This window comes from Simochromis diagramma, unplaced genomic scaffold, assembly GCF_900408965.1.
Source record: "Simochromis diagramma unplaced genomic scaffold, fSimDia1.1 OVJJ01000646.1, whole genome shotgun sequence".
Classification (NCBI taxonomy): Eukaryota; Metazoa; Chordata; class Actinopteri; order Cichliformes; family Cichlidae; genus Simochromis; species Simochromis diagramma.
The window spans coordinates 3,268,582-3,290,342 of record NW_024387279.1 but is presented as its reverse complement, the minus strand read 5'-3'; the positions used below and the strand labels follow the sequence as shown (position 1 = coordinate 3,290,342).

General features: G+C 40.2%; 1 protein-coding gene across 1 annotated transcript in view; it reads left to right on the top strand.

Annotated features, from left to right (window-relative positions):
• LOC120716003 (integrin alpha-5-like) overlaps positions 1 to 21,761 on the top strand; it is a 50,131-nt gene that overhangs the window by 12,420 nt on the left and 15,950 nt on the right. The window contains exons 8-19 of the mRNA XM_040003344.1: positions 260 to 304; positions 492 to 535; positions 651 to 707; positions 3,423 to 3,475; positions 5,234 to 5,442; positions 6,902 to 7,093; positions 7,186 to 7,231; positions 7,309 to 7,422; positions 10,424 to 10,479; positions 10,961 to 11,118; positions 14,645 to 14,782; positions 20,845 to 20,912. Of these exons, the coding sequence (XP_039859278.1) occupies positions 260 to 304; positions 492 to 535; positions 651 to 707; positions 3,423 to 3,475; positions 5,234 to 5,442; positions 6,902 to 7,093; positions 7,186 to 7,231; positions 7,309 to 7,422; positions 10,424 to 10,479; positions 10,961 to 11,118; positions 14,645 to 14,782; positions 20,845 to 20,912 (1,180 nt within the window). The remainder of the gene's footprint in view (positions 1 to 259; positions 305 to 491; positions 536 to 650; positions 708 to 3,422; positions 3,476 to 5,233; positions 5,443 to 6,901; positions 7,094 to 7,185; positions 7,232 to 7,308; positions 7,423 to 10,423; positions 10,480 to 10,960; positions 11,119 to 14,644; positions 14,783 to 20,844; positions 20,913 to 21,761) is intronic.

Sequence of the window (21,761 nt, the reverse complement as noted above, 5' to 3'; positions counted from 1 at the left end):
CATTATTTTTTCGGATTAATGTTTATAGAAAAATGGAAATAAGCTTTTGATGAGCGACAGTCAGAATGATGATTTTTTTTGTCCCATGGTTACCAAGACTTACAAGAACAATTCAAAACACAAAAACAACATATTCTGATGGGGCAGCGTTAGTGTTGGTGTCATGATGATTTCCACCTCACAGGGTTAAGGCATGTAGGCAAAAATATACTTTTATTGTATCCACCACTTCAAGCTGTTTCTGTCCTCTCTCCTGCAGGTTACTCTGTGGCTAGTGGCGAGTTCAGCGGGGATGGTGAGGAAGGTGAGGGTCATATTTACAGTACTGAGAACCAAAATGCATGGCTGAGTGCGGGGATTGCTGCTTTGTTTCGATAAACGTGTTTGTGTAGTAACAGAAAGGTGTTATTAGCCTTTCAGGAAGCCAAAACATTCAGACCCCCCCTCCCAAAATAAATCTGATAATTATGTTGTTACTTTTCTTTTCACAGATTTTGTCACAGGAGTTCCAAAAGGACTCATGCTGTATGGTTTAGTAAGGAGTTCCTATGTTCTTCTTGATTTTTGCAGTACAAATAGGAAACGTGAGGCAACATGAAGGTTCTCAACGCACAGGTTTTAATGGCTAACTCTCTTCTGTTCTGATATAGGTGTCCATATTAAATGGAAGTGATCTGAAATCTCTGCTAAACCTGACAGGGGAGCAGGTACGTACAAGTGTGACTGGGTGGTTTTTTTTTGCCTGACTGCTGTTTTCATGTATGGTCCTATGTCTAAAGTGGCATGTGCAATGGAGGGTTGGAGATGAAGGAATTTGCCCTGTGGAGAAGAGGCCTACGCCAGGGTCAGAGCTGCAGGTCACAGTACGCACAGCTCGTGGTTTCTAAAAGCTGTTAATCAAACCCAGAGTTAGCAGACACCAAGACAGTGGTCAGCATATTGATTCAGGATGTGCATTTTTAAAGTTAGTCAGAGCTGAAGAGCACCAGTGCTGAACAGAATTCCTTTAAATAAAGCCCACAGATTAATCACGTTGGTATATTTAGCTCAGCTAGTCATCGAGCTTTATTTTTGACATTTAACTTTCAACGCTGTGCAGCTGAAGGTGTGAAATGTCATCTGTTAACCACCTACTTAATTTCCTGTGAAAATGTAAGTGCTAGATTACAACGTTACCCTTTACTATCATTAAAATACTATTTATCAATTCTCTAGTGGTGGAAAAGCTGAAGGGTGGTGATGAGTCATTTGTAGAGGGCGTTCAGAAGCCCCTTCCTTTGACCTGGAATGTAAATATGAGTACATGTTTCATTTACATCCAGAATAAATTTTCTTTCTGTGTTTATTGTATTTGCTTAAAAGTGTAGGTTAAAACCAGTAAATGAAAAGGACAATTTTTGTCACACATTTTGGTTTTATTAATTTAGCTAAATTTGAATCTTGTCCCTCAACTCTGACACTGAATTGACTTTAGGGTGGGGTCACAGACAAACTGTAGAAGGGGAACAGATACAGAAACTAAAATCTCTTTCCCTGTACAAACTGTCGTGTGACACAAAGGTAACTGTATTGCTTGAGTTGTGACATACCAGTTACGTCATTAGACTTTGCTGATGCGAGAGCATGTGACACCTGGACTCATGGTAAAGCATATGGCTAATCGTGCGTTTATGTTTGTGCAGCGCAGCCTGGGAGGTCATCAGTAAGTGCTCAGAGGTGTCCATCTGAGGGTGGAGGGCGCCGGATAAACTGTCAGGTCATAGTGAGAGTGATCTGGTGTAAACTCCCGGCTAATGAGGCTCCTCTCTCTGTTGCTGGTCTCTCTATGGGTGCTCAGACTGTGATGTAGAGATCAGCTGTGAAAACACACCAGAAAGCCTTTCTCCAAGGAGTCGTGTTACTTTGCTGTTGAAAACGACAGTGTCGGTCGCTTGGACGCAAAGTTGCAGAGCGGTACAGCGTCACGTGTACAAATGCAAAGTGGGTGTAGGTTAAATTGTAGGCTCTACATACGTAGATTCAATGAAGAAGTTTAAATTAAACTTCAGAGTTAGCAGTTTGACTGCGTTGCTCATTAACCTTTGGTCACTAACCTTGTCTGCTTTTGGTGTTCCACTTTGTTCATCAGCCACAGCTTCTTTGGTGAAGGGCAATTATAAACTACCATTAGCATTCAGGTTAGGGCAGCTTTAATGAATGGGTAAAAAAAGGCTCTTAATTAAAGACAGACAATGCTACATTTACATCACCATCATTTGTTTGTGGACTTCATATTTAAAAGCCTTTGCTTCAGCTTTATGGCAAACCCTACCAAGCTGGTTAGCAAGCTGTGCCCATAAACTGTAGGGTTGCAATGTCTCAATGCATGCATCCAGGTAGGCAAATCCCAAAAGGTTGATTCTGTTCATCTGGATGTAGCTACATCCAGATGAACAGAATCAACCTTTTTGGATGTAGGGTTGCAATGCACACAGACACTGGTGTGTCGAATTTTTCTCACCAAGACTGGAGATCAAACATTTTGGACTGTTTCACAGTTTGTTTGTTTTTTAGCTGATTTCAATTTAAAAAATACTGCAAAAGGCACGAGCAGCACAAATGGGTGAATATTTTAACATGTTTGGCACTGCTGTATTGGTTTGATTTTTGCCACTTTGTTACAGAACTTTGTGGCCTGGTCCTCATCTCTACAAACCTGACGCAGTTTGTAGAGCTATTAAAGGAACCCCAGACATTGTGGCTGATGACTGAAAAGCCATCAGTGGTTGACTTTTCCTAGCTTGCTGTTCTCACCACAGCTCACCAGACCTCAGAAGAACATTACCAGAGCACTTGATTGTGTTTTCTTGGACTTCAAGTGTAGGGCAAAACAGTAATGCCAGAGTTTTACATTGCTGCATTAGAATTTTATCCTGAGCCTCAGTGATTTATGTTACGAGCTGCTTTGCATGTGCACGACGGGAAAGCAATCCTAGCATTCAGTGTTGTTTTTCACAAAGGTTTCAAGTGTTGGAAACCCTTCAGTGACGCTATACTACAAATCACTTTGAAATCAGAGTCAAACGAGGATGTAACGTGACCCTTATTTATCCTACATGCTCATACATGGCATGAAATTAAACTGGAAAGCCCAAGTCCCACAAGCATTTTCTTGGGGTGTGCTTTAAAGGAGTTGTAGTTATCAATCCTCAGACCCCCTACCTCAACTCGAACTTACAGGAGCGTCAACACTGAACCCCATGAAAAGAGAGAAGAGGAGACCCCAGGGGATTGTGGGATTGAGAGAGAAAAAGAAAGCTTCTGGGGGTGGTGGTGGAAAGATAAAAAGGAAACGTAGAGAGAGAAAATGAAAGAAAAGAAAGGGATCTGTGTGCTGTGGTATGATTACAGGCTAACTGGGTCTTGTTTGTAATGCATTCCAGATGGGGTCCTACTTTGGCTACGCAGTGGCAACCACTGACATCAACAGCGACGGGTAAGCGACTGTCATGGTGGCACAAAATATCAGCAGTGAGTGATGAAATGGGAGAGATACGATCAGCTAAAACAAGAAACTAAAAACAATTGAAACAGAGGTCAACAGTGTGACTTTTGGACATTTCCCACAGTGGTTCAATTACTCATGCTTTCTAATGTGTCATTAAAATTTCCCCCCGAGAGTATTCTTGTTCTGTGCAATGAGTTTTTTTTGCCATTCTCACTTCCTCACTCCCTTCTTCTTTTAGAATTTCAACATTTACTAGTAGAAGAGTCACAGTGTAGCAAGTTAAACCCTGAGAACGTTCTAAAGCTCACACCCTTCTTTGTTCCGCTCTACACTTTCAGTCATGATGTCACATACAGTGTTAACCTCACTCAAAGGACTCAACACACTTTACAGTATCTGTGTAGAATAAGAGGCTTTTCCAGAATATTAATGTTACTGGAAGTCACAGTGAAAGGGCAGTTAGGCCATATTTAGCAACTGTAGTGTGACATAGTGCTAAATGAAACTGAATACAACAGGCATTTAAATCAAATCTATGATTGGACTGTGAGAGAAGTAGTCGTGGCTTAGCGAGAAAGCTCAAATGTAAATGTAGTGGCAGACTTTATTATTTCCAGATGAAATCCACACACGCAAAAATCAGCTATCTGCGCTAGCTAACAGTCAGTGCAGTTTTATATGAGTTGCCCTTTTAGCTAGTCACCGCAAATCACATTTGATTACGTTAATCTCAAGCTGAGTCACAATGCTGCAAACTCCTAAATTTACATAAAAGGGAAAAGGAGGATTACATTTTGAAATGAAAAAATGCATTTTTTCATTTCATTGTGTGTTAAAGGCAAATACTAAAAGGGGAGCACCTAAAATCATTCTCTGATTATGTGGCTTTGACTCAAATTAGACTCTTTGTATCTTATTGTCTGTGTTAATGTCCTAATTTTCTCATCCTGTCCTCATTTAACCCTGTGAAGCCAAGTGTGCTTTTCCTCTGAAAAACCCCCAAATTCCACAACACCTTTTAAACAACTGCAATTACAAAAAATATCGGATGTAGCAAATATGATGCAAATTAAAACTCATACATTACATCAAATTTCTTTCTTTAAATTGAAAAAAACAATGGATTTTCTGGTAATTAATTCATGTACAAGGGTAACGTTACTCTTTTCTAAACTGAGTGGTTTCTGTCAGACCTGCTTCCAGAACAAAATTATTGGGGTGCATCAGACGTTAATCAGGGTGATCTCTGCCTATACAGTTTACTGGTCATCAAAACAACTCTTTATTGATATACAGGGTGGAGAAGAGGGTTGCATTGACAATCCAACACAATGGGCAGCACATTGAACACATTTTATAAGTGGTCAGAAACTTGTAAATAACTCATGAAAGAATAAAGTTACGTTGAAACCAAGCACACCATTGTTTTTCTTGTGACATTACTGATAAGTCTGATGTGTCACATGGCCCTCTTCCAATTGAAAAAAACAAAAGTTGTATCCAAGATGGCCGACTTCTAAATGGCCACCATGGTCACCACCCATCTTGAAGAGTTTGCCCCCTCACATATACTAACGTGCCACAAACAGGACTTTTATATCACCAACCATTCCCATTTTATTACGGTGTATCCATATAAATGGCCCACCCTGTATATTGAGGTGTCATTGAGGGTACAGGGTCTTCCTGTTGTCTTCATGGGGAAAGACTAAAGCTTCATAATTTGCTTTTTGCCCATAACTCCAGTCTGGATGACCTGGTGGTGGGAGCGCCGCTGTTCATGCATCGGGGGTCTAACGGGCGTCTGGAGGAGTTGGGAAAAGTGTATGTGTATCTACAGAGGGGTCCTCTGGAGCTGGAACCAAGTCAGTCTCACCTCCTGGGTCTTCAGGCCTTCAGCCGGTTTGGCACCTCTCTGGCCCCGTTGGGTGACCTCAACCAAGATGGTTTCAATGGTAAATTTGCATCATAGAGAATGTGCTGAACATAGACCAGAACGAGACAAAATAACTCAGTTGTTACACTGTAGGTCATAACCCCATTTCTGAACATACTTTACTATAACTTATGTAATTCTATTGGAAAATCCACCCATTGTCTTAACCACTTACACAGCTTAGGGGTGCAGGGAAACTGGAGCCTGGTGTAGAGAGAGAGTTAAACCCTTGACAAGTTTCCAGTTCATCATACCATTAACACATACAGTAGATACAGACAGCCTCACAGGCGCACTGTTGAACCTAACATGCACGTCTTTGGATTGTGGGAGGAAACTAGTGCATCTGGAGAAAAAGGAAGGCTTTTTTTAAATTTGAGGCATCATTCACCACCATGCCACCTTTTCTTTTGAGACCACGTTAGTTAAAGTAAGATTATTTTTCCATCTGGAGTCATTTATTTTCAGATGCATGGCTCTGTTCTTGTTCCTCCCTGAAATTCCAGGCATACGTGATGGGAGAGCTGCAGAAACAGAAAAGGCCTAACTGACAAAAGGCATAACCTTGATTAAGTCAGAAATAGCATGAAATTGATAATCTGGGGTAAAGGTGGGTTGCAAAGGAAACAGGATCAATGCTAAAGCACCCTTAAAGGAGCCACTATATGAGATTTTGGCAATATGACATGAGAGTGTAGTGTAGTGGTTTTCTTGGCAAGCAGAAGGTTCCTGGTTCAATTCTAACTAGAGACACAAAAGCCTTTGGCGTTGTCAAATATAAATGAAAATGTTTCTGAAACAAAATCTGCAGAGCTACTTGCTGTGGTGAAGCCTTTAGCCAAAAGTGGCCCTCTTGTGTGCAAATAAGAAGTGTACCAGCTCAACTGTCTGTGGGCTGGCAGATTAGCAGATCTGTTGGGAGTGCTGGCTGAGGTGAACTTTGTTGCCTACCAGAAATAATACTGCACTCAGTTTGTTTTTTTAGATTTGGTTTCTGTCCCATGAAGTAGTTTCTTTCATACAGATCTGCATTCAAGTGTCCATTTGTCTAATGAGTTTCTTCTTTGGTTGTTTCATGCTATAAAAAGATAGAGAAAAGGGTGAAAAGTGCCAATCATATAAACAGGGAAAAGCAAATCCTCACATTTGCGCAGCATAAAGAGCCAAATGTTTTGTTTGTTTATTTCCTAGTTTAAACTGCCTCAGATGCTTTTCCAAATGTGAATGATAACTTGGCTGAGCTAACAGACACACTGACAGAGTCTACACTTCATTCATTCAAGATTCAGCCAAAGTCTAACAATGTAAATAACCAATAAACACAGCAAATGACTGAAGTCTGCTCCTTGAAAAACAACTGTCAGTCTTAGAACAATTGTTCTTCATTATTTTGTTGTTGAAGGAATATAAGTGCGTTGTGCTGCCTTGCATAATAATATACATGTAGTTAACAAAGTCTTGTTGCTGTTTACGATCAGATGTGGCTATCGGCTGTCCGTACGGAGGAGACGACCAGCAGGGGTCGGTTTTCATCTACAACGGTCATGTTGGAGGACTGAAGGACACCCCCACTCAGATGCTCTCGGGCCAGTGGGCTTTCAGCTCTTTCCCGGCCAGTTTTGGCTTTACTGTGCGAGGCAACAGAGATCTAGATCAAAACGGGTACCCAGGTATTGCAGAAAAGGCTCCAACAGATCTCTATCAACGCTTCTTCTTTGTTTCATTTCATTTATTGATTTAAGTCACTTTCCTCTTCTCGCAGACCTGATTGTCGGTGCTTTTGGGGTAGATAAAGCTGTCCTCTACAGGTATGTTTAAACTTTTAGTAACGTAATCACAATCATGCAGACCATTCTACTCATTCTTGTCTCGTGTCTGCAATCAGAGCTCGGCCAATAGTGAACGCCAGCGCGTCTCTCACAGTACAGCCGACCATGTTCAACCAGGAGGAGAAGCACTGCATGCTGACCACAGGGAATAAAAGTCTTTCTGTGTCTTGGTAAGGTATTTTCCTGTTCAGAGTTCGAAACATATGCTTATTAATAGGTGGATTATACACAGTGTGATCGAGCCTTTGGCACTCACCGCTGTAGTGGAAGTTTCTTTAATGGTCTACCAAAAAAGTTTAAGAGCAACTCAAGAGTTCTCTGAGGTTATGGAGCATCTCCTAAATTATGTAACACACATCTTAGTCAGTGCTTTACCTCAAGAGAATGTCAAATGACTTCATGTTTGCCAGTTTCCTCCTCTGAACACAGAGTATTCTTAGAATCAGTGGAAAAACAAGGAGTAAAATTCTCCCAGCTTTCAGTCCCAATAAAGCTCTTTCCACAAGTTCACTTTAACCATCGGATTCAGTGTGGAACCTTTAAATGCTGTTGTGGGGTGTTTGCCAAGCTGCCTGGTGTCTTTGTATCTGACTCTGATGTTGATACAAGCGAGTCTTGTTTTCATGCTTATTGCTGTATTTTTTGCTGCCGTGGAAACAAAACGGAAACAGAGGGAGAGAGGAGAAGATGGGGAGGTGGGAGAAAGGTGGAGTAGCTACATGGAGGAATGAAAAGAGAGTTGGGAAGGAGACGGAGGCTTTGAAAAGGTTGGAAAAGGCTTGTAAGTTTTATGGAATGAATGAACACGATGTTCATTCATGTACATGTGTGCATTTCAAAGCTAGAGCTCCTAAAAGGGACCTTTCATGTGTTTCCATAGTTACAACAGCTAATATTAAACATGACAAGAATGTTTACCTTTCACTTAAATTCCCTCACTTTTATGTGTTATAATTCTGAGGAATAAAGCTCGGGTGTCTGAGGTGTTAGACTGTAGCTCTTTTTGCTCTTGGTTCTGCACAAGGCATTTTATATTTTAAGGTAAGGACCCTACGATAATACAGAGACAACCCCAACAATCAGACAATCCCCTATGAGCAAACACATGGTGACAGTGGGAAGGAAAAACTCCTTTTTAACAGGAAGAAACCTTCAGCAGAACTAGGCTCAGGGAGGGGCGGGGCCATCTGCTGTGACTGGTTGGGGGTTTCAGTGAAAGACTTTAGAGTAAGCAGTGGGAGTAGGATTGTAGAACGTGGTGATGTTGCATATCAGCTGGTCATGTGTCCAGCTGAGATGAATTGTGCCTAACCATGTCTGTGAGGGTGAAGTCAAACATAACCCAAACTTACAAATCACAAGTTTGCCTAGAGAGGATAAATAAATCTGTGTACAATCAGAGGAGAAGTAGATCTCACGAAATGACAAAACTCCTGAAAACATATGAAGAACGTGATCCAGCGAGATGCCAAGCAGCTCCCAGGTGTCGCCAAACAGATTTACACAGCTTGTTTCCTGTGCTTTTATGTGCACCATTCAAGCACATAGTGTAATTGTTAAGTGCTGACTTTGTGTTATTATTCCAGCACATTTAGAGTCAGTGTTTACTTTGGTTTAAATGCAAGTAAATGGCCAAGGATGGCTGGAATTAATTTAGAATCAGATCAAACTGACAACATTTTCGTATCTAATTGAAAGCTGTCTGGGGATGTTGCATAAACATAGACTGGAGCATTCCAGTGTTTTATTCTGATCTCTACCAATCTGCCACCCCTGCTGACTGCAGGAGCGGAGCAGTGGATCTTCTTGTTTTAACTGGTTAATCCAACCATCCATTTCCCTCTGTGAGCATCGTTTCCCATCACACCTTCTGCTTTGTCCAGTATAATGTTACAGTCACGGTACACAGAAAATCTACCGTATTTCAGTTCTACGGTTATATAGTGAGGTAATAATAACAAACATCTTGTACTTAGCAGGTTCTAAAGTTAGGCAAATATAAAAGCAAAACAACAACACTAAACTATTTTATTTTATTTTATTTTAAAAAGCTCAAATGCAGTGTGTAAAAGCTTAAATCCACCTGTGTCTAGAGCCACCTTTAGCAGCAATAACTTTAGGTAATCATTTTCCGTATGACCCAGTTTCGCATCATTGTGGTGGAATCTTTGCCCACTCTACTTTACAATGTTGCTTCAGTTCATTGAGGTTTGCGGGCATCTGTTTATGTGCAGCTCTCTTAAGGTCCTACCACACCATCTTGGCCAGTTTGAGGTCTGGACTTTGAGTGGACCACTGTAACACCTTGACTCTCTTCTTTTTCAGCCGTTCTGTTGTAGATTTGCTGCTGTGCTTGCGATCGTTGATCGTTTCATGACCCGATTTTGGCCAGACTTTGGTTGTCAGACAGACGGCCTCACATTTGACTCTAGAATACTTTGGTGTACAGACCAGTTCATGCTCAACTCAACAATGTGCTTGGTGGTGCTGCAGTTCTATGAGATGTTTTCTATAAATGTGGTGCTGTGCATTATGACTAAACATCTTCTCATGGTTCATCTGAGGTTGAATTTTCCTAATTTTAAGACCTGCTAAGAATCAGATAAGTTTTTTTAAATTATTGCTTAATACATACAATCCTAAACTTTAAGAGAGGGAGTACTTTCTGTCATCAGATTACTTTCTGCAGAATTTGGTCTTCAGAAGGTTGCAAACAGTCTTAGACTGAATTTGGCCCTTCTAATCTGTGTCTGAATTTATTGCACAGCATCGATTTAGATACACTGGTTCTCACACTTTTTCTGCTATTTCTCATTTAAGAAGCACAATACTAGATTTTTTTAAATGAATTATTAACAATAAAAAAGGATACAGTTTGATTTTGACTTAGGATAAGCACAGGTAGCATCAAAGGACCCTTTTATTTGGTCTCCCTAAGAGAAGAACCATAATTATTCACTTTATTTACTGAACAGCTGCCTGATAGAGGCATACTGTAGATGCTTAATGCACACTGTCTTAGTGCAGGGAAAAAACCCCAAAACAATAAATCTATGAATAGGGGATACTTTCTGAGGAAGACAGAGCTACGGCTCAAATAAAGTCAAGACATCCCTGCTAGCTCTGCATGCTAATTTTTAAAAAATATTTGTGTCTGTCTTAAACCTCCAGCGTCAGCATCACTTTCTGCCTGCTGGCTAATGGGAAGCACCTCCCCTCTTGTCTAGGTGAGGCACGCACACACACACACACACACACACACACACATGCACACACAAACGCACAGATGGTCCCCATTACCTTGCTTTCTTTGTGCAGCCACAAGTATGCTAGCCCTCACTGTGGTCAATTTGGCAGTTAAGATCAAGATAAAAGAACAATCGTGTAAACACGGGGTAACTTGGTGGGCTCCGGCAGTTTAGAAAAGTGCGTGTGTGTTTATTTGAAGTGAGTGGGTGTGTATTGTCTCTGTTCTCTGCATAGTTGTTGTCATGTGGTCTGCAGCAATGCTCTCTATGTTTCTGTACAGAGAACAAAATAGCACACAAAGGCTGTTTGCCATAACAATATTTACTCCTGCATATGTGTGTGTTTGCATGTGGCCAGGCAAACACAGACGGCTGAGCACATATGCGCTCGTGTATGTGCTTTGCACCAATTGGCATATTTGTGTGAAACATAGATGTGTGTGTCATACATTTTTTTAAGGCTTCGTGGCAGAGGTGCAGTTGGACAGTGGGAAGCAGAAGCAGAAGGAGTCTATCAGGAGGACTCTGTTCCTGGACAGCCAGCAGCCCAGCCTAGTGAAGACCTTTAACCTCACCAACAGAAAGCCCCTGTGTCACAACAGCAATATCTATCTGCGGGTCAGTCACACAAGCTGTGTTTGCACCTTGAGGTCAAGCAGATTGAGCGAATGTTTTCCATTTGATTTTTTTAGCAAACCTTTTGTTTTGGTCAGGTAGAATTTATTTATCTAGTCAAACTAGAGAAGATATAGGACTGCGGCCCCCTTGTGACTAGGAAAAATTGCCCAATGATTCCACTGAATGCTTTTGAGGGGAAATAGCTGCAAACCAACTGGTCGCCTAGAGGTTGAACATACAATACCCTCAGTTACTGGGTAGCCACTTTTCATGTCAAAGGAATTGCACAGGAAGCAACCTGTCTCCAAACTGTTGTGGTCTGATTGCAATCACGTTCAGGTTCTCCATTGGCAAAGGCTTGCAAATAACATGTTGCAGTTGCAGTCTGCACTGCACAGATCTCTTTGTAATAGGGTACTTCACTTAACTGGTTACATTCCTGTATAAAAGAGACGTTTCTGAGCGCCCATGTCATTATTTCTGGAGAAAAGTCTTCATTTCTGTTTCAAAGTAGTTAATGTGAAGTTCTGCTTAATATGAATTTCTGTATATGTAGATGATAACAGATTTACAAGATGGGAAAGTATTTCTGATTTTTACCATATTTGTATTTATTTTTTTTATTTGACCTTTATTTATACAGGCAGTCCCACTGAGACTCAACGTCTCATTTACAAGAGAGACCTGTTTCAGACAAACATATTAAAATTACGACAATAATAAAATTGCGACAACAAAGAATAGCCTAATGTTTACACAGTCATTTCAAAAAGAGGAACAAGTTCCCATAGTGATGATTTTACAAGGTTATTTTTTCATTTTTTTAAATCTGCAACTGAGAGAGCTGCAAGTCCTTCTGTAATGCATCCAATGAGGACTGGGCAGAAAACGAGAATGCCTTCTTTCCAAGTTCTGTAAGAGTCTGATAAATAAGAGGGGAGTAAACCACAAATAGATTTATAGATAAAATTATACCAATGAGCCATCCTGTGTAAGGCCAGTGGGAAGCAGTCAGCCAGAGAACAGAAAGTACAGTGATGTGTTAAAGGTTTACAACCAGTTAGAAATCTTAGTGCCCCGTGATATCATGATATCATGTAAATTATATCACGTTATCCAGGAGGGGTAAAAAGGTGGTAGCAACGAGCCTTTTCCCTGCCGTGAAAGAGAAACACGATCGATTTTGGGAATATAAATAACCGTAACTCATCATATTATCACAGTTTGTGAGTAAACGCCAACTTCAGTTGCAAACTGATAACCGACTTACTCAATCTTAAAACTGTTTTATCACCGTAGCACAACTGACTGCTAATGTTCACAGAGCTGCTGTTCATCAGCAACAAGACTGCAAGTTCTTTGTACTCTGTCACAATAGTTTTGGTTGTGCTGCTGTGTCCAGCCACTGTGTGACTGTAACATGAGGTGCTCCTCAATGAATAAGAAATGAATGAAGCTAAATAATTAGCATGATTGCTTATAAAGCATTCATAACTTGATTTGGAGCCTCTGAAAAGTACAAAAACACAGTGAAATACATCCATGAACCGAATAATTCAGCAACAAAAACTTAATTTTTATTCTGTGACAACAATATAAAGCAAGAAAGACCTCAAGCTCTTTCTCTTACCTTTCTGAATCTTTCTCTTGAGTCTCATTCTAGTTTCTCATCAAATACAACTAGTTCAGATGGTCATCTGGAGCTTTGGCGCATGCCGTTCCCCTGATCTCTTTCACCACATTTCCTGTCAATTTGTACCACAAAAAAAGAGGGAGAGAAAAAAATGACACGTGTTTTATGACAACCACTAGTAAGATTACTGATCAGTATTTCTTATGCATGTACGTACTGAAAGTTGGTACCATAGTTAACATATAAAAAACATTAAAAAAGGACAACATATCTAACAAAAGTTAACATAAACAGTGAATCTGAATCATTCATGAGCTTTGCAGATCTTTTGTAAGGAATGAAAAACATTTAATAATTTAAAGGCTAAAAGATGTGCAAATTGCATTTTGGTGAGGAGATATTGGCTATAATGATAAGTACACCCAGCAATTTTCAGATATAAACACACGCAGGGACAGAAATGTACTTTCAGGCAGAACTATGATAATAAGCCTGCAAATAGTCGCTCATATTTCATGCTGTCATCTGGGCAGGAGAACAAGCACACATCATTTACAAACATGAAAGTAATTGTGCAAACAGCCCTTATTCTTCAGACCAACCATTTCATAAGTATGCTTTTAATAATTTTTGCAAATTTTCTACTTCTTGATGTTTGGAAACGACTCCAGCCCTGCTGCTTTTCATTGGAGCCGTCTAATCAGAGACTGGTTTGCACCTGCAGAACCAGGTGAATGCACTTAACTTTCGGCTAATACCGAGGTTGAAGTCATTTCCTAATAACAGGGTTTGAAGTTGCTGTTTGAAGTGCTACGTGAGGTGAAACTGCTTCAGTACCAATCCTCTCATCACTTAGTGGTGACCTGATCAAAGATTGTGCCTGACAAAGGCGCTTATGTCATACGTGTGGATGTTCACTGTTAGATATAATGAGCAGAGCACTTTGGTCTCTGACAGGATAAGAGACCAGAGTAGAAACTGACAAACATGCACTCATGTCAGTCAGCACTTATCTGTCTGTGTACTCTGTACTCTTTCTTTAAAAGAGCCACATCATTGTGTTTATGCAAAGGGAAATCAGGCAACATGATATTAACTTTAAACACACTCAGGCCATTTTAAAGGTAATATTACTTTAAAAACTAACTTGTTATATCACTGCTGTTATAATATCAAAATCCCTTTCAATTTAGCTTAGCAATTTGGGTCAGTTCATCAGTTGTGTGCATTATAACCTCTGGTTATATTGACTTTACCTCAGTGCATAATAAGTTGACATTGTCAGCCTCTCCTTTAACCCCTTAACCTGTGTGTTTCATGCTGTTTTAATTTGAATTCTTTGTGTGGGTTTTTCATGCTTCTTGCTTCGTCCACCTTTCAAAATCAAAATTAAAATCATCCACTTATAGACACCATCAACCACATCAAGCTGTTGGCCATTTGAATGACTGCATATGTTGTATACCCAGAATCCTTCACTCTATGTGGTTGATGGTGGGAAAGAAGAACTCCCATTCAACAGGAAAAGACACTTCGGCATAACCAGGTTCAGGGAAGGTCGGCTGTTTGAGGCAAATGTTTTGGGGGTCAAGGGAAAGAGGAAAAAATGAGAGAATAGCAAGACTGAGAGCAAAAGAACTTGAGCCTGTAGCAGTATAATTAAGGGATGGTTCAGTCATCAGATCCATGGGACTGGTTCACTAAGGAGACGGGTGTGCTAAGAAGTCAGAGTGAGCCACACCAGACATTAGTTACTACAATGAAAAAGTAATGTAGACCAGTTTTTGCTGTAAAATCTGTTCTTATTTTCAGAAATCGCACTTGGTAGCTTTCTTTTATTTAAATATACAGATTTCTCAGCTTCTAATGCAGTTGCTTCTTTCTCTCTTTCAGCCTGAGGAAGAATTTCGGGATAAACTGTCCCCCATTTACATCAGCCTTAATTTCAGTTTGGATCCACAGGCCCCGCTAGACCAACATGGCCTCAGACCCATCCTCAATTACGAGACAGAACAGCTCATAGAGCAGAAGGTATGTACATCATCTAATGATAGGATAATGCAAAACGCTGTGACAATACACTGTTGCATGCATCTAGAAACAGATGCAGGGATGGTAGAGTTAAACAAGCAGTTTGAAGATGTTGCCTATTATTAATAATAACAATAATAATAATAATAATGTTATTCTCGCAATTAAAAGCCGAAATGCTACAGTTTGGTGGTGCCAGTAGCGCCTGTAAAGCGCAACATCAGGCATTTTAAGCAAAACAGCAAATACAAATCAAAACCTGTTTAAACCCTCTGTTGCTAATGCGAGTATTAGGAATTGGTCATTGAGATAAAGTATTTCTTCAGGTCTCATTAAACCACTTCAGAAGAAAGTGGGCAACACAAACCACATATATCTGATTGCAGCTGTGCTGTAGGGAAGTGGGTGTGTCATGCATAGGGTTAAAGTTAGTGTAATGGTGAGGGTGGTGGTGTCATGAACTTGGTTTGCAAGGCTGCAGCTGGATGCTTCTACAGCAAGCTGTGGGGCAATTTTATGGCGGATTACAGTTTCTCCATATCCTGCACTATCAAAAAGGCGAGAGGAGCCTCAGCTTACCCAAAATTATTGGTGACAATAATTTTAGTGCAGTTTCTTTGAAAACACTGAATTTTTAATGATTACTTCAGCGAAGACATTGCCTTACAATTCAACCATCTTTCTAAAATGAAACCCGTGTTATGGTCTGGAAGTTATCTGACTGTCTGCTGGACACCTTTCCTGGACTTTCTAGCATGTGGTGTTGGTTACTAGGACCACTTCCTGAGTTAACTAGCCATTGTGCAGAGGATTGTATGTGCTCCTGCCATTAACAGCACGATACAAAAAGTATATCATTTACTTATGGATGCACTACCAGCACCCTCCTTCCTAATTTAACCTTACCAAAACCTTCCCAAACATGAGGGTCGAGCCTCACCGTGCACATTTATTTAAATCTTGCAATGAAAGCTTCAGTGGAGATCGTATGCTTCATGTGTGCCGCATATTTACTTGCAAAGTCTGTTTTTTGCACTTTGTTTTTGTGAACATGGCATCTGTCCCACCTATTTTCTCCTCTTTTTCTGTCAGCTTTTTAGAGTGAACGACCCAAAGGAAGGATGCAAAGCAGACTGATAAGAAAAAATTAACCTTGAAGTCTGGCTTAAAAGCAAAAACACCAAATTTAGCACACAGCAGAAATCCAAGAGTTCCAGGAAAAACTGAAAGAACAAGAGGGAAGATAGACAGATGCTTAGAGGGACTATGTGTCTGTCTGTGGGGAAGGACAGAACTATATATACACACTGAGGACTAACTGGGAATTGAAAACAAGACAAAAAGTAATCAAGACAATCACAGGGGAGGAAGTTAAACTGAAAGCAAGACACACGAGACAACTAGTTATCAAGTAAATTAGCAAAAAGAACTCAGCTAAATACAGAGACAAGGAAACTATCAGTAGGAAGACATGAAGGCTAACTTAAAGAGAACAAGCAAACTATAAGTACATCACAAAACTGAAAGGCACTACAACAATAAGAATAAACAAAGCCGGGACCCAAAATAAAGGCAATGCAAGAAACTTCAAATACTAGAATAAACAAAACCCCAAACTCAGGTGTATTAACTATGGATACAAACTCAACCATGTGATGCATCCCAGGGGTTCATAACATTTCCCTTTTCTGCTGTGTCTTGGATGCATTTTTAACGTAACCCTTTGAAGACTGCCTTTGAAGTCTAAAGTCTCTGAGGATAAGAAGTGTGTGCTTCTGTAAAAGTGTAGAGTCTGTCTGTACTGTATATCACATTACCACACCAAAATCCTAGACCACACCACTTATATGGCCACACGCCGTGCTTCTTAGGGTTTAACCAGATGGTCGCCACAAATGTTACCAGATGAAGGGAGAGCAAGGGGAGTGAGGATGCTCTACCAAGCAACCTAAAGTCATGTTTGTTCCATACATGGTGAAGTCACGGCTCACTCTTACTTTTCATATAGGAACATGACTTGATTGGCAAGGACAGAGGCTAGCATTTACAAAAACACATAAATATGTGGCCCTTCTATAGTAGCGAAGCCCATATGGTTAGAGGTTGCGGGTCGGCACTGTTAAATCAATGCGTTCTGCTCTCTGGTCTCTGTTGGCAATTCCTTTGCGCGCGTTTCATATACGAAGAGTTGGAAGGTTTATGGAGGACTTGCGAGTCATGGCTCTGCAAAAACACAGAGGGGGGACTGACAGCTCCGTTTGGGCGGGGTGGTGCTCAGCTCACAGACATCTGGTTGTGGTTTGTTTATGTATGTTGCCAGTGGTCTCCTCCACCAGGCAAGAGCCAGGGCCTGCAAATGTGCACATGTTTATGTGAGGTATATAAGCTGAAGTGAGTGTGTGATGTGGGTGTGTAAGTGTGCACTACATGTGCTTGTAATTGGAGTTTTGTAATATTGAGTGCACCAAACTTGTTTGAGTTCAGAATCCTTAAAGGAAAAATTACCAGGTTCATCTGTTGATCTCCCGTTTTAGCCGTCCTTTGCATAAAAGCTAAGATTTTGTTGAGTTGTATGCTTCCACTGAAGCAGATTTGTGACACGGAGTAAGATTTATTGGCCTTATGATATAATTAGATAAAGCTGCAGACTTCTTAATCAATTAGAAATATCACTCTTCCTTTAGTTTCCAACACAGCTTTAATGAGTAAGCAACCTAAACCATGCTTACTGTATGTTAGCAAAGTCACACCTCATCAGCTGTGTTTTTCCTATGGTGGCTTTGGTTACCTGCATCAGACTGCAAGTAAATTCAGCACAGAGATGCCCCCTGATTGCTTTTATTTTCTTTGCTCCTTTGCTGTGAAGGATGCGTACTCCAACATGATAATTTGCCCCAACATACGTCAAAGCTTTAAAAAGTACCTGATGACAGAAGACCAAGTCACAAACTTTCCTCCATAGTAAAGTGACCCCACTGAGGGTTTGTGGGGTTTAACCCTTGTTATTTTTCTTTGCCATACTTTTTGTGAGACAGGGTTTAGAACTACAAGTCCCATAATGCTTTACATTGTGAACTACAGTTTGAGCCCCATTATTTTCACTCTCTGTGTTCACATAATGCCAAATTAGCACCAGTGAAAATTTCCTCAGTCAGCTGTCAGTAATTGCCATGAGCTGTGTACCCATAGACACTAATGCTGTGGACAGATTTGCTGCTATGTCTTTCTAGACAAAATCAGTTTCACTGCTTTTTACTGCGTCCAGACAGGCTTATATATAGTAAACTGCAGGACTACAGGACACTTAATCAGAGCGTAAAGGCCATTGATAAACTTGATAATGCTTCAGTGATGTTGCCATGCATTTCACGTTAGAACATTGCTGGGTGTGGTGACAGTACAATAGCCCACAACAACCACACCAGCAACTACAGGGATACTGCAGAAAATTGAAATGATGTCAGAGCTCATTATTCACTGTATTAATGGCTTTTCACTAATATCCAGTTAATTAATTTCTGTTCTGTAATTGCTTTGTTATATTACAATGTTTAGTGAGAATGACACAGTCTGCTGAGCTGTCAATGACTAGTCCAGTTAATGAGTTCATTTTATCATCATTGTTTTTGTGTTGGGGAAAGAGTCAGACGTCCATTGGAGCAGAATTAGTCTCTTGTCTGCTGTCGTAGCTGGAAAGACCTTCTATCCAAACCATTATGAGACTTTGTGTTTGGGTCCAGATGAATGTGTCTCTTCAGTACATTTCCAAGCTGTTGATGTGCTCTTAAAGGTCTTGCAGTTCAAAAAATGAAACATGTATATTGTATTTGCATTTAAAGAAGGGTTGACGGCATATAGTTTTAGCCCTCTGAGGTCTAAGCCTAACCCTATATTTTGGAGAAAAACAGTGTTTGTGAAAATGATTATATCTCTTTGTCCTTGATTACCAAGACTTGGGAAATCAATTTCATAAAAACTTTTTATCTGGGATGAGCGTTAAGGTTAGGGTTGTTGACGATGAGGACTTCAGGAGGTTAAGATCTTCTCTTTTGTATAATGTCGCTTGGGTCAATGGTTATGACACATGTCATTAATTTCCAGTAAATTGTTTTGAAACTGAACTTATGCCAGATCTAATTGTGATGCTGTTTGGAGTTTTCACTGTAACATGAAGTTGATGGCAGTAGAATAGCCTGCTCCTTTAAGAGCTGGAGGGAAACATGCTTTACATTTGTGAGGATCAAGAGATGAAAGTGAACGACAGATGAAGAGTTTTTAGAAGGAAGAGATTATAGGTTAGAGCTCATCACTTGATCTTAGTAAGTGTATTACAGAGCATGTTATTCTCAGTGGTGCAGTCACAGCGACGCCCCATAAGCAGCACTGCACTCACCAACACAAACAGTCAACAGGCCAAATCAGACAATGATTCCACTCTTTTTTTAACCACATTCACACATGTTGGCTGATATTGACCCAATTCTCTGACCCTACGTCTTACCTAAGGTTGCTTGCTTTCTAACTTCCCTCTCATGACTCCCAGTATATAAGGCTGGCCCAGAGTACTTATGTAGAAAACAATAAAGAATTGCAATATAGTACTGGGCCATCAAGCAGCTGTGTTTAGTTGTAAGTGGCCAAACTCAAAGATCTCAAAGAGTGTAGACTATCAGAATGTGAGGGAGGTGTCTGCTTAGGCTGCTGAAACCTGGATAAGCCAAAGTAAATGGATGGATGGACTACATGAATGAATTTTATCAATGCACGTGGATGGTAACTTATTTTAGGCAACTATAATTACAGCAGCTCAGTTAAACTCAGTTCTTACCCACATAAGAACTGAGTTGCATAAGGTCAAAGGTCACTTTGCCATTGTAATGTTCTGCACATCTGCAAGCTGCTTTACCACCCACCTCCACCTCAGCTTCTCCTCTATCAGTGTCATATCTGTTGTCACTGAGTCAGGAATCTCCCAGAGCAGAGCCATGCTGCCAAGTATAAAATACTGCAGATGGGAAGAACTTTGACTACATGGTCTTGGCTAAATTTTATTACAGCTGGAACCAAAACAGATGAAGGGGAAGTTCTGTTATGCTCTGCATCCATCCTCCAATTCTATGTCTGTGCACATAAATCCAGTGCCGGTCGAAATGAACTCATATTAGCGAACACAGGTGACTGTGGGGGAGTTTTAACAGGAAGAGACTTCACGCTTAGAAGTGTACAGTGTATACCTGCATAGCATTTAGACTCAAGCATGTTTGTTATTAAATGGCCGATAGCATCTTGGGTCCTAAATAAATGTAAAACTAGGAACTTGAAGCAGGGATCTCCACTGAGACACTGTTAACCATTGCCAGGCTGATTCTTTGCTCTGTTGCATTCTTTGGGAATCTAATGATTCCCATATGTTGGAGAGACATGCCACAGCTACGATGACAGTAAAGCTACATGGAAGAACAGAGAAGAGAAGACAGAAAAAAGGGAGAAAGGAGGGAATAAAGCAAAATGCTCAAGGGCGCGTTAAAGAAAAACTATACTTCTAAATCAAATAACATTTATCTTGTACTGTGGTCATCTGTCACGTAAGACTAAAGGGCAGATTAATCCCTACTGCCTTTAAAATATGAGCTTTTCTCTGTTTTTGAAAAAGACTTTCCCACAAAAATGTAATACTTGTTAAGATGGAATTACTATCCTTTGATTCTCTTAAACCTTCCACCACCATATGTTCTCCCTTCTCCCTTTTCTTCCTTCCCACATACGTGTAAGGCACGTATTACTTTTACCCTACAGACATTAAAGGGTCATGTTTTCTCACAACTTCCCAGCATCTGGTAGATGCAAATATTGTTACAGTTTTTTGTGTGTATATAGAGGATATGTATAGTCTGTATCCTCTCTTATCCTTTCATTAAATCACAAATCTGTTGTTCTGGCTTCTGTCAACACCCACTTCCTCCAGAGCTTTTCTCTCCCTGTACCTTTTGATTTTACAAGGAACCAAATCTAAGTTACTGCTCCTATTTATTCCATTTATCTCGGTCTTTTTTTTTTTTCAGGCCCAGATTCAGCTCGATTGTGGAGATGACAACATCTGTGTCCCAGATCTAAAGCTGGCTGTTTATGGGTGAGAGGAAACCACCTGATCCAATAAACACAAGTTAAAACCGCTAGCCACCTGAAGCTAAACTGCCATAGTTTTGTCCCTCACGCAACAACAATTCTAATTATTCCAAGAAAAGCTTCGACTTTTTGCAGCCAGGAAGACCAACAGAAGTCGACATGTTGTCATTTGATGAAGTCAATATTGCTAAGCTGTTTATAATCTTGCTCCTGGCTGCGTAGCTAATGCAAATCCAGCATTCACTTGTCTTTTAGCTCCGTTATGTTAACTTACTAACACTATCCATGTGGCGATGGGAATTAAGCAAAGAATAAAACACTTCCAGTTGTAACGTAATACAAAGTAGATAAGAGTGGTGAGAGTGAATCACAGAATTTGACACAATTTTCAGGCCTTAAAACCAAAACAAGGAGCTGAAAGATGCTAAAATAGTGAACTTGGGGAAAATGATCATTTGCTCATTTTCTGTAGTATCATGACTAGTTCGCATATGAACTAAATACATATAAATACTGCAGTTTTAAAGGCTTGTTTCTTTTTAAACTGTTTTACATGAACAAAACTATAATAGCAATATCCATTTATACAGTCAGACAATTCCCAGCAAGCAAACGAGCAAAGAAGAAAAACCCCTGTTAACATCACAAGGTTATTGGCGAAGGGTTTGGGACAGGTGTAGATGTGGTTCCACCCGTTTTTCTTTTACTTTGACTCATCTGAAATAAATCCCCAAATGGAAATCTATTAATAGGAAGACTGTAACGCCTAAATGTTTCAGTCTTCATTTAAAAAGTAACACTGTTGCTGACAAACCGTCATTTTAACCTGTGACTTAAATGATAACCAAGCCAT